Genomic DNA, 13,122 nt, shown 5'->3' with positions numbered 1-13,122 from the left:
CAGTTACCTCGAATGCTGCGTCGCACCTTGTCGCCTCCACGTATTGTTAGAACACCGTGCAAGGAGCTCAAGCACAGGGCTGCCAATTTTTACTCCCTCCATCAATTAGAAATTCTCTGTGTTATTGAGTGATTACACTGTTGAGGATGCCATTTCTGCATTTACGTCTGAAAAATAGACCTGTTAGTTGGTTCTTTTAGCCTTGTGACATGCAAATGTGTGCAATTAGTGCTTAAATGGTCATGTTTAGGTGCCTCTTTTCTTGAGCACAGTTTGCCGACATTCGGTTTCACTCGCCTGACAAGTTTGCTCGTAAGCATCATTGCCAATCACTGATGCTTTAACAAGGCAGTAGGAGATTGTTGGCAAGATTCAGGTTGTCTGCTGTAAAAAGTGCATTGTGAGCTTCACATTTAGGAGGTGCAAGGCACAAGGCGGCTTTTGGGCACACATTTACCTGCCGTTACCCCCGCAATGTTATGCTTCGTTTTATTTTCTTTATTTCATGTTTTTCTCATTTGATCCCTTCTAGCTCCTGTACAACTTGTGGCAGCACGTTGAGCTGCGGGAAGTCTACAAGAACGCCGGCTGGCGCGAGTACCACTTCCTCACGCGGACGCTCGTGGCACGCAACTCCTCGTCGTCGCCGCCGTCGAGCGCCAACAACACGTTGAGCCGGCCAATCAGCTCACAAGGTGGCACCCGCTACGAGGACCGCACCCTGCCACGTGTGGCCCGAGAGCTTAACAGCGGACAGCCCCCTGGTGAGCATTACTTGCAGAATTGATGGAGTGTGTGCAGTTAACAGTTTTGCCACTGCTACTGGTCGCTCAAGCAGGGCACGGCTTTGTTGTGTTCTTTTTGTTTTCTCTCTATCTTTATCATATTTGTCATATATCTGGAGATAAGCAGATTCCTTGAGCCGGTATTCTTGAAGAGGCAGACATTAAGGGGAAATCCCTGCACAATGAAGTCCGCTCTGACAAAATTTTCTCAACGACAAAGATTCCTTCATTCCCCGTTGATGTCCCATAGAACATAATACATCTAAATTTCCTGCAAAACGGAACTACTTCATGGACACGTGTTTACTTCAACTAAGTCTTTAACGAAGCAGACCTGAGCAAAACTATTTAAATTACAGCTCATCTAAAACCCAAGAACTGCTGTTACATGCCCTTACAAACAATTAATCTTAATACAACATAGGCCACTTATAACGTAAGTTGCCGAAGTCTCGAATTCCCGCACTGTAAGCGGTACCACACTATAACCAAAACATTTTTCAAAGGCTGTTTGCACATGCAATACATCTAGACCCTCTAAGCAGCTGCATGTGTCCGGGAATGGAAGCATACAACCGAGATGTGCCTTCACTTTCGTTGTCAAGGTGGTTCCTCCAATTTCCAGTTGCCACACAGCTACTGCAAGGCATTTCGTTCACTCTGCACGAAACCGCAACTTTGGCCGCTGAACTCCTGACGAGAGGGTGCTAGTTGAGTCTAGCCATCAGGGGCATATAGCTAAAGTTGGCATGTGTGCATAATGCTAGGAATGACAAAATTCTCTGTGGACAACGTTCCGAACTGATGAATTTGCGGAACGCAGTTTCATTTGACAGCGTCGTGCCGTCAAGGTGCCCGTACAATATCTCCACTTCGCGATGACACGCTTTGCAACGGGTGAATGCGAAACGCACTCGCGGCTTCGTCCAATTTTTCCGCAGTGCTGGAGCTTTCAAAGACAACAAATTGATTTTATCATCGTAATTCGTTTTTCCGGCCTGGCTGATAATTCAGACATTTCTGCAACCCCGTCCGTCTACGAAAAAGATCATGTTGGCGACTCTGTTTACTTTCCGCACACAAACTGAAGAGCCAAAGAGTGGCATTGTGCGCGCATTAGATAAGGACCACGCGCAGCGTACTATTGGTCAGATCAAAAAGCTTCTTTGTTGCCTGTGCAACCCCCGCGTGCCCGCTGAATCAGCACGCTGCTGCTGCGTCCTTCCTTTTTTTTTTTCTTTTCATTTCTTTTCCCTCTGTTCCTTGTCACTCGCTCCACGTCTCTTCTTCCGCGTTGGCCTCGTCTTCCTCTCCTTGGCCACCACACCTCGCTGAGGAGCGCGCTCGCTACCTCGCTTGTCTGCGAGATTTTCCGGTAATCGCATTATAACTAGTATTCCATCTCGCACGGCTGCACTTTAAGCTGTATGCATATACATGAGTTCTATAGGAGAATAAATGCGAGTCAGAAAAGACATCATTTATCCAGTCCTGGACTATAAGTGGTTACGTTACAAGTGGTCTGAGCTGTAATTGGCTTGTCCATGCTCAAATTTCATAGTTGTAGTACTCCACAGTGTGTTTTGTTTATTTCCATGTTTGAGAGCAGTAGTTACATGCTTCATCCAGAATAAAACGAAGCTACATGTCTTTTAAGGTGATGCACAACTACACAGGTGATTGTCCCAGTTTAAGAAATGATGGTTTATCTGTCGTTAGGATGAAGTGCAGTAGTGCATGCATTTCACCAGAAAAGTTACAAATGACACCACCATTTCGTTGCTGAGAGAATCTCCACTTTTGGGCTTGGACTTGGTTGGATAACACCTTATATTTTGAAATAATTTGTGTGCTCTCACGAAAAACACAAGCTACTTTTAAACTTGAGGTTTCTGTAATATTTTCCCCTGTCTTTCTCTTTTTGCAGTGAACATGCCATACAGTCGGGTAAGCACATTTTCTTTTTGTTTATATTTTTCTCTATATTGACATGATGATAACTGATAAACTTCCAGTTTATTTGAATTGACGCCACGATTTTGTCAAAATTATGTGTATTTCAATGTGTGAAACAACCACCCAGTAATTCGAAGGTGTAAGCATTTGCGACGGTTGATTTGAACATACCGCGGCTCCGACTGTGCTTTCAGCTGCGCGCCAACTCTTGCGGCAATGCTTCTGACCTGGCAGTGCGGCCACATGTTGGCTGCTGCTCCCATCTCCCATTGCAAGTACTGTATATTAGTGCATATAATGCACACTGAAAAATGAGAAAGTTTAGCCACCAAGACGAGGTGCGGGTTCATGGCAGCACGTGGTGCGCTGTCCTGAAGCCATACTTCTGGAACTCGTCACTCGTGTGTTAGCTCATTGCACATACGCCACCTAAGCAGCGTTGCACGTAAGTCTTTCATTCAATGAGCTTCCTTTAATTCGAACAAATTTTCCAGCCCCTTCAAGTTTGAATTATCGAGATTCAACTGTATAAAGTACTAATGAGACAAACCTGTCAGCACTGAAATGGTTTCTAGCGGGAAGTTCTTTCAGAGAATTCTTAGGGCCCATGACTGTATTTTTACTGAATTTTACTCTTTACTGTATTTAAGCCCTGTCCTCGCTGCAAACCAAGTTGATTGTGGTCTGTTGCAGGCCAGGCAACAATGCCTGATAACATACAAATGTACCCTAGAACTAATGGGATTTTAATCTGCCTTATTGTGATTCGCACAATTCACACAGAAGAATGGTGGCGTGGGTTGGCTTGATATATCATTATCAAGTAAATTGTTTGTGCTGTCTAGTGTTCCCTTACCTTTTCTTTTCCCAAGAGAAATGCGGGCGCCATCATTGGGTGAATGCAGCTTGTGTAGATAGCACCTGGCCAACCGTTGCAGAAGCAGATGAATGGACTTGTCTTTTCTGTTGAGAGCTGTTCAGCATGGCATTGCATCGATGTTTATCCAGTCGGAGGAGCTTCCTCTGAGCGAACTCAGCCATGGCGGTGGTGGTGGTGCCGCTGAGGGTCAGCCAGGTTCTCCGCAGCCTGCACAGCCGCAGCAGCCGACAATGCACCGCCCACCTGTTGGTGGCGTCCCGATTTTCCCACCGGGCCCTGTAAGTGTCCTTCCTGGCATTGCTTTTGTGGTTTCTTCTTTGCTTGTTGTTCGATTTCTGTGCTCCGGTTCACGCTCAGCAGGCAACACTGTGGTACTTACGCATGCCGACAAATTTACCATTATGCCGACGTGTGTGTAGGTTGGCCAGGTCCTCTCAAGCTGTTCGATTAGCTTTCTTTTTTTCTCTTTTTTTCCTGGTCTCCCGCAATACTGTTGCAAGTAAACTCAATTCAGTTGAATTAAATTCAAGTTACACATGTAATACTGTCATAGAAGTCTCACTTTGCGCATCTTGCAGTGCAGTTATTTTTTATCGCAGCAATTTCTGCGGAATAATTACTTCACATATTATACGACTACAACTTGTGGTCGTGAAGTTACGTCAAATCCCACATTATTTATTTTTATTTATTAATACATACAGCTGCTCACTACTGGGCTGTAGCAGGACTGGGTTACAAAATAACAAAGCAATAACTTGTGCACACTATTACAATCATTCAAGACTGCTAGAAATTTATTTGCAGTATGTTCGCAAACATTTCCAGACAAACCATTCTATCATATACTGGTTATGGCGAAAAAACTATGCATAAACATGTTTGTACGAGAAGTATGTGGCATAATATTGAGATTATGATACTGTTTAGTTCTTGGAAGCTGCTGAAAAAGTAGGGTAGTCCAGTGAAGTGCGCAGTGATCAATTGACAAAATTGTGCCAAATTTGGTATATTCGATGTGACGACATTCCGTAAGTGTGGTTAGATACAGGTCTGAAAGTCTCAAAGAGGGCCAGAAATTTCTGTGCACTTAAACATCATGTGCAGCGTATGATGTTTTGGTAGCAAGGGCAAGTGGGGACTATGCCCGCTCATCGTGCTAATGTGTCACTCCGTTCATTCTGTGGCAAATAGGTTCAGGTCTGCGACATTTCCCATGCTATAATTAGGTCTTATTTGGTCTTATGAGCAACAACGCGCTCATTTCAAGATGCCCAACAATGTCTCGTACGACTTATTATTAACATCCTGGAAATTTTCAGGATCTGTTGTCGCAGATATTAATCTGAATGAAGACCTCCCCCAGCAATCTCCAATTGACCTTGTCTTGTGTTGGCAGACTCCGTCCTATGCTTGCAAATCGACGGATCTCATCAGTTCATATAATCCTTTGCCATCCTTGACTGTGTTTCCCTTACCTTGAAATTAATTCTTATCTTCCTAAGAAAGTAGCTTCCAAATGAAGGGAAATACAGCCATAGGCAGCAACGGATTAATTAGATGCAGGGACAAAAGCAGATTTGTGGTCATAGGCTTGAGTCAGCCTATCACAATTTCCAGCAAGTGGAAATCGCTGGTTGAGGCGTTCATCTTGTAGCGGACACCATACAAGTTAATCAAAATGATGATAACATGAGGAATCGGCTGAAGACAGGTTAGTTCACGAGGACACGTACCTTGGAAAATGTTGAGAAAAAATTGGTCTTGAGGCCACTCCTGTCATGTCCTCCACTCCCGTGTTTTGTGCGGTTCTGCTTAGTAGGTGCGACTTTGGTAGATTTATTGTACTGAGTGTTGCTTGAATAGGAGGATGAGGTGTACACGACTCTTCTTGCTAAACAGCTTGCTCATTCGCACTCGAATTTCGCGCTGAGGTAGTATTTTGCCGCAAGTTTAGTTTAATATCTTGTTTGCGGGCATTACAGTTTAATCTCGTTCAATCATTTCAGAAGAAACCACGAGGAAAAACGTACTAACCGGGAAAACGTGCGATCCAAAGTAACTAAAAAAATTTGACAGACTCTTGTTGACATCTACATAATGTGAAGCGTCGCACAGATCGTTACGACCCGAGACGCCGACATGCGTTGAGCTGGTGGTGCTCCAGTGGCCCGAGACGTGTTTCGTTGTTTTCCTGTTGCATGGTGTTTTAAGAGGGTGACGGGAAACTGAAATGAAATCGCACTGGTGGGCGACGGCGGCCTGCAAGCAGGGAACGGAGACGCATTTGGTTTATTGCCTATTAAAAGCATGCAATGCGTTTCCACCGGCACCACGCGCTGTGAAACAGATAGGCAAAGATGCTTATAGCGATAGGTTTGGCGGTGATGGCTGTGAATGCGGCGTGTGACGACCCAGGCAGAGATTTGCTGGTACCGGGGAAAAAAAACTGTGCGTGCCGGCATTTTCACGTGAGACGGGCGGCTATATACTGTTCTCAATCGCACGCGCCTCGTCCTTTTCTTGTTCACATGGGACCTAGCGACCGGAAAACGTATGCGATCGTACTCTGCAGCAGGAAATGACAGCGCGTTTCGGTTATCGCTTATTAAAAGCGTGCATTACGCTTCCGACGGCACCACGCGCTGTGAAACAGGGAGGCGAAGATGCTTATCGCAATAGGATTGGCGGTGATAGCTGTGAATGTGGCGTGCGACGACCCTAGAGAAGATTTGCTGGTACCGAAATGAGAAACTGAGTGCCTGCCGGCGTTTTCATGTGAGATGGGCGGGCCAGTATTGCGGTGAAGCTGCTGCGGCAGGCAGCTATATACTGTTTTCGATCACGCATGCCTCGTGCATTTTCTTGTTTACATGGGATCTAACGGCCAGAAAACATATCGTACGATCGCAGTTTGGTGACTTAATGAACGTTGGTGCCAAAAAATCGTATTTTCCGGAAACGCATTAACCGGTAAAAAATGAGCGTAACTCGATTGGGTAATTTTTTGTGTTCTCGATTGCGAACATTGGTGCCGGGAAAACGTACACAACAGGAGCGCATCAACGAGGTTCTACTGTACTCACCAGTTTCACACGCATTAATTAAATGTGAAGTGTCGTCTGCGGAGAAACCACTCCAAACGTCAACTCCACTCCAAAGGAACAGTGGCTTCATCTGTCATGGCTACGATGAACAGTGTTTTCACTGTAGCCATGACATATGGTGCCACCATTCTGTTGCAGCGGACTAGAAGATTTTTAGGAGTGTCGCTGCAGCTTACTCCCACTTAAGATTCATTGTGGACTGAACAGGCATGTAATGCCTGCAGAGTGCTAAAATGCTTTGTGTATAATTCAAGCATGAATGAGCCAGCGCTTTAGCAAGAACAGTCCATGTATACAGTGCACTCCTATTTATGCAAACCTCAATAGCATGGCTGAAGCCTCCCTATTGCCCTGCTGCTTGTTATCTGTAATACTTGCGAAATGTTGTTTGTCCCTCTGTCTACTGCTTCTGGTTGTGATGGCTAACACTAACACAAACTGAGAACCTAGCTTCGTTGGGATGTAGTTCAGCAAGCATGAATGATAGTATGTTATCGGATACAGTATGACTAAATGTACTAGTGCATAAAATCTGTTGCTACAGCTTCACCATACAATAATTGCAGTTCAGAAGTGTTTGTTTATATCGTAATGTCTGATGAGGAATCTTTAATGTAATATCCTGAGTTATCATCTCCCCACTTCATTGAAAATATGAGATAAGTCACTAATGTTTGAGAGAGCACAGTTCTCATTCATTATTGCTTCAAATTCACTTGTAGTCAGCTGACATTTCACGGTCTATTTTAATTAGCCCGTGCACCACAACACCTCATATATCTTCACCATGTCTAATTTATTCGTGTCAGTCTGACAATGTTGCTGGCATTGGTAATTTTCCAGTGTTCTGGGGCCGTATTCTGAAACGTTCCCCTAGGCGAAATTTTTTTTCGCTTTCAGGCGTGCGCTGATTGGCTGTTTTAGCGAAATTGGATGAGCTGATTGGGTGGTTGAGCCCGATGTCATTCAATTTTGCTCAACCAGCCAATCAGCGCGCACCCTGAAAGCGAAAAAAGAAATTTCGCCTAGGGGGGAACGTTTCAGAATACGGCCCCTGTTGTCGCTTTTGGTACTTTGCCAAACATAGGTGCAGGCATTCTATTGGTGATGGGTGATAACTCAAGATATTGCAGTCGTGCCATCTGCCATCTATCAATAACACGCACTTCTGTGTTCACGTTGCCCTCAGTCTGTGCCATGTCTGACTAACTTTGCTCTTTCCTTCAGCCGCCTGGTTTCTAACATCTTCCCGACCTGGTCTTACACTCCTTTAACTAAAATAAAACGTGGTGGGTTTTCCTTCCCATTTCTACTTTTGCATGGCTCTCTGTCTTAACCTGTGCATGTTGCTGTGTTGTTGCTTGGGAAGAGTGTGCATCGTACCTTCCATGTCACTTCATAATTTTGTCACGCCTACTAGAAAATGTAGTGGTTTTCGGCAGTTGCAGTCAGCTTGCAATGTAGAGTTTTGGCTTGTTCGCAAACATAGTGCTCTTTGCAGAATTCTGGGTTACTGGAGCTGGCAATGGCAGTAGCAACGCTGATACTAACATCTTTTGAAAATTTCACTAGCTAAAGCATGTTGGAACTGTTCTTGTGTTACACGAGTGTTCTTGTCGAAGAATGTAAAAGAAGGACTGAATGTTAACTGTTCTGTCGCTGCCGATGCTTCACAACAGCAGCCTAGCGGAATGTGGTAGGCCACTGCAATACAAGCTCTGCATTGTCTGGTTAAAATATACGCCACAAGCTGGTGCCACCAACTCGGCTGCCCACATAAATGTCTCCAGCAACCCAGTATTCTGCAATGAGTAGTACGTTAACGGCCAAGGTAGAACTCTCTAAGGACTCGACTCCTAAGGGGCAGTCTTTAGCTTGAATTAATTATCAGAAGTTGGATAAGATGTGGTACTACCAGATATGCGTACTTGGTAACTCTGTAACAGATATGCAAACAGAACATTCAGCCCTGTTGCTGCAGATGCACGAGCAGGACTGCTGGCGCGATTGACCTCGAGGGCCACCACTGAAGAGACTGGCGCTGCTATCGCTATGACGTAGAAAGTGACATCCTGTAACTCGCATTCACACCTTTGCCACCACCAACGCAGCTTGCTGGCTGGGCAATCGAAGCCTTGATTATAAGGTTGTAGATAATTTGTTTCATTCCCAAGGCAGCAATTTAGTTGCCCTCTCTTAGAGCATGGTTTACTCCTCAGTGCTGCAGTGCCGGACATATTCGACCGAGCCCGATGTGAATTTCCATGCGTACCGTATTTACACGATTGTAAGTCGACTCGAATGTAGATCGACCCTCCCAAAATTGCATGTCTCAAAAAAAAAAAAAAATAGGGGGTGAAGAAAAACCACGCGAGTGCATTCACACAAGGAAAATTTATTGATGGGGTTGCTAAGACTAGTCGTCACTGGAGTCGACCTCACTGGTGCTGCTGCCGTCATAGCTGCTGAGGTCCCACAGCACGTCGTCATCAAGTGTGAGTCCACACTTCGATAACGACCGCACCACGACATCGCGCGGTACAGCCGCCTACGCAGAGAGGACCCACCCGCACACAGTAGCGAGGGAGGCCAAATTTCCTCGCGCTGAAGCCGCCACTGCCGCACCACATGTTCACTGACTCCAAACTTGCGTCCCGCTGCGCAGTTGCTAGTTTCCTCGGCATGGAGCATAGCAGCCCGTTTGAACGCTGCTGTGAACGAGCGCCGAAAGTTCTTGGCACTCATGACAAGCGCGACGATTCAGCACAACAGCAGAAGTGACAGATGCGCGCGGCCGTTGAAAACAATCGTATCTCAAAGAAAAGCTCTTCCGCCAACTACCAATACCCCCCAAACGGCGGCTCTTCCATAATCGATGCTCCCACAAGAGCCGTGCGCTCGTGGTGCGTGCAATCAAAATGTATGCAATACGGTAAATTAATGCGCTACGCTTCTACCGTAACCATGGAAACATAGGTGTAAAGATGTAACCACGCCGTAGCACCCCTGATTTCTCGTTTCTCTTGCTGTTACTAGTGGTACACGGTTCAGTTTCCATTCTAAGTCGACCCCCCAACATTGAATTGTCAAATTTGAAAAAAATGGGTTGACCTACAATCGTGTAAATACGGTACCCCAAAACGAAGTGGCAGCGAGATGCTTGGCTGTTAAAGTCACTGAAAATGAAATATTATGGTAATCGTAAGAGTTGAACAAGTGATGCACTCGGCGCTTGTAGCTTGATATGACATCAGTCAAAATACCCTGCACGGAGATGCATGCCACTGGCATGCGCGCACACGGAGGAAGCACGGATTGAGTAGACAAAAATATAGCGGTTGAAGTTCCACATATTATAACAAATCGGTGAAAGATGATCCTCCCGCAATAATTCTGGCGAAAGTGGCAAGCCGCACTCCCTGTAAGGAATGCTGTGAGCAGTACTGCTATTGCGGCAAAAGTGCACGTAGTAGCTAATTTTATGAAAGATCTTGCGAACTGAATAACCAATATGAAAGCATCAGGTTGCTCACTCACTAAAAGCCTTTGCTGCGCTATGCACCAGACTGGGATGTACATGCTAGGTTGTTTTATAGCCAAGGCACCACACATAGAATGGTTAAAACATGCAAGCACTCGGAATTAACCATGGCTGAACTGCTGGAGAGGCTGAATACTCCGCAGCCAGTATCACATGATGTCGCTTTCTGCGTCAAGGAGAGAGTCCAGTAGATAGTGCCATGGAATGTCTTTGAGACCAATATAGTGGCACTGTCCATCAACATTCAAGCAGGCTGATTAGCAAATGCAGACATTTTCGGATCATTTTTGTAGCTACATTGCCTTCTCTTTGGGGAAGGATAAAGAAAGTTTAATAATGTCGATTAAATGCATTAAAAACGTAGCCCAGAATTTTAAGATATTCCTGACTAAACCATGTTTTCAATTATTCAAGTCTGAATTATTGCAAGTCAACTGTGTCGCAATACGCTTGTTCTGAACTACATGCTCAGTGTTTTGATGTATTGCCCACTGAAGAGTGCTTAAGAAAAACTTAAATTTCTTCTCTGCTTCGCAGTTTTGTTGTGGCGGGTAGTCGTCCGCTTGATAAGTCTTCTTCATGTGCCTCTTTTGTGTGTTATTGACAGTGCTCCATTTTCAATCTACGATAAGTAATGTTGCTTTAGTCCTTGAAAATGCTTTGTCAGGGCCTCGGGAAGTCCTTAAAAGCGCGTGATTTTTTCCACTAGTAAACAGCTATGAATCTTTATCTTCATTAACTAGCACAGTCAGCCGCAATAGTTTGCGGGAACTGCGATGCATGGCAGAGCGACGCGAAACTGCATTTCTGCGCCGTCTGCCATGACATAGCGTGGTGTCGAGGCTATAGGCACTTACGCGCCAGGCGCACTTTGTGCATGCGTGTTCTTTCTTCTCTATCGGGCATGTCTCGCCGCTCACTTCCCCGTGATGTGCTTTTGACACTTGTGGCCACTGCTGAAGCGCTGTGTCACCATTGCCGCACATCTGCTGCAATAGAGGCTACGTGGCGTATGCATTCTGCAGCTAAGCATGATGACACAATAAATTAAGCTGGCGACAGTCACGTTTTTTTTAGGGCGGAACGCAAGAAGCCCTGTGCCGTGCGTTGAGAGGAAATGGCAATAAATAAATTTATGACTCCAATCACTACGGACCACTGCCACCAGCCTCCGCACAAAGAAAGGGGAAATTCGGAAGGAACTGTTACGTTCATAGTGAATATCATTCCAGTTCGTATGAGTTTTTTCCTGTGATGACTGGAAGGTGTACTCATTGTAAACAGCAGCACACACATCAAAATATATGGTAATTAATTTTAATGCTCGGTCGGCAACGCCTTTTGGAAGATAACATTTATTCAGACAACGTTGTGTGCTGCGCAAGAAACGCTCGGGAACTCCGTCATCCATCGCAGCAGCCGAAGCAGATGCACAGCGATGGTGACATGGCGCTTCAGCAGCTGCTACAAGTATCAAAAGCGCATCACGGGGAAGCGAGTGGAGAGACATGCCCGATAGCGAAGAAAGGACATGCATGCGCAAAGCGCGCCTGGCACAGAAGTGCCGGTAGCCTCAACACCGCGCTGTGTGATGGCAGAAGCGCAGCAATGCAGTTTTGCATTGCTCTGCCATGCATTGCAGACTTTTACAGCTGACTGTACATTCTGGTTTTGTGGTACATAAACACTGTGACAGGTAATGCTTGTGCTGAGTCACTTGTTTCTCGGCAGCCATGGCTTTGCTACACTTGCTGATACTTTTCGCATGAACTTTTAATTTTTTTTCTGTGTCGCCCTTGACTCCCATCAGCCATCTAACATTGTGGCAAGACATGCTTGCTTTTTGCCTATATAGCATGTTTTCACCTGTCTTAGCATAACTGCATTTAAGAGCTATCTTTCATATTCCATTTATAATTCCTTGTTTTGATGATGAAATGTTGGTCACACATCTGAGACAACACTCCACAAACAATGGAGTCATCCTGTTTCCCTAGTTGGACACCAGCACAACTAGGAACTGTTGGTTCAAAAATTTGAAGGCCTGTGAACTGTTGTCATTTGTTATCCTAATAGGCTATGCCGCTAAATGTTAATGCTAGCACAACAAGTGCTGGTCACCTTTTTGCTCACAGGCATGCATCTGAGGTCGTATTCTCGCTCAAACACTTTCAGAGATACTTTCGCTTTTGCCTGACTTAATATCCAGCACAGTGTCTCATTGGAGTAATGGGCATCCCATCCACTGGCTTATCCAATAAGTGCATGCTGAAATTGATATCCCTGAAAATGATTGACTAGTAATACTGCCATGCTGGCTAGCTCATCAGGGTTGGTCGCAGGAGATGGCTAGAGATCATCATCATCAGCCTATATTTATGTCCACTGCAGGACGAAGGCCTCTCCCTGCGATCTCCAATTACCCCTGTCTTGTGCTAGCTGATTCCAACTTGCGCCTGCGAATTTCCTAACTTCATCACTCCGCCTAGTTTTCTGCCGTCCTCGACTGCGCTTCCCTTCTCTCAGATGCTCAGATAGGAAGATTTTATTTACAACTTGTATGGCTAACTGGTATGATGCATGACTAGCCTGCCTTATCATGTACTTTCTTGTCATTTGCATGGTTTATGGCATTACAGCATTCCTCTATATTTTCCTTTGTTTTGAAGTCGCTGAGCAACAGTCTGGAGCAAAAGAAAAATCTGGCCATTTTGCTTCTCCACTTTATCGAGAACTGTAGTTAAAAACTCGAAGAACATTAGCATATGCCTTGTCTGTTGCACATTGTCGTACATGTGTGATCAACATGCTACCTACGAGCTTGCACAACACAGGGCTTCACGTGAAAACAGT

At 45.3% G+C, this 13,122-nt stretch overlaps 1 protein-coding gene across 11 annotated transcripts in view; it reads left to right on the top strand.

Moving 5' to 3' along the window:
* LOC119432996 (armadillo repeat protein deleted in velo-cardio-facial syndrome homolog) overlaps nt 1-13,122 on the top strand; it is a 129,699-nt gene that overhangs the window by 112,116 nt on the left and 4,461 nt on the right. For 7 of the 11 annotated variants that reach the window (XM_037700137.2, XM_037700146.2, XM_049658990.1 and 4 more), the window contains 3 exons: nt 533-764; nt 2,713-2,732; nt 3,750-3,899. In XM_037700137.2, coding sequence (XP_037556065.1) covers nt 533-764; nt 2,713-2,732; nt 3,750-3,899 — 402 coding nt within the window. Of the gene's footprint in view, nt 1-532; nt 765-2,712; nt 2,733-3,749; nt 3,900-7,955; nt 8,018-13,122 lie in introns of all 11 variants that reach the window. The other 4 variants (XM_037700145.2, XM_049658992.1, XM_037700143.2 and 1 more) reach the window with 1 other exon arrangement.

This window comes from Dermacentor silvarum, chromosome 11 (assembly GCF_013339745.2).
Source record: "Dermacentor silvarum isolate Dsil-2018 chromosome 11, BIME_Dsil_1.4, whole genome shotgun sequence".
Lineage (NCBI taxonomy): Eukaryota > Metazoa > Arthropoda > Arachnida > Ixodida > Ixodidae > Dermacentor > Dermacentor silvarum.
The sequence above is the reverse complement of the archived record's forward strand: the minus strand, read 5'-3'. Positions and strand labels throughout refer to the sequence as shown.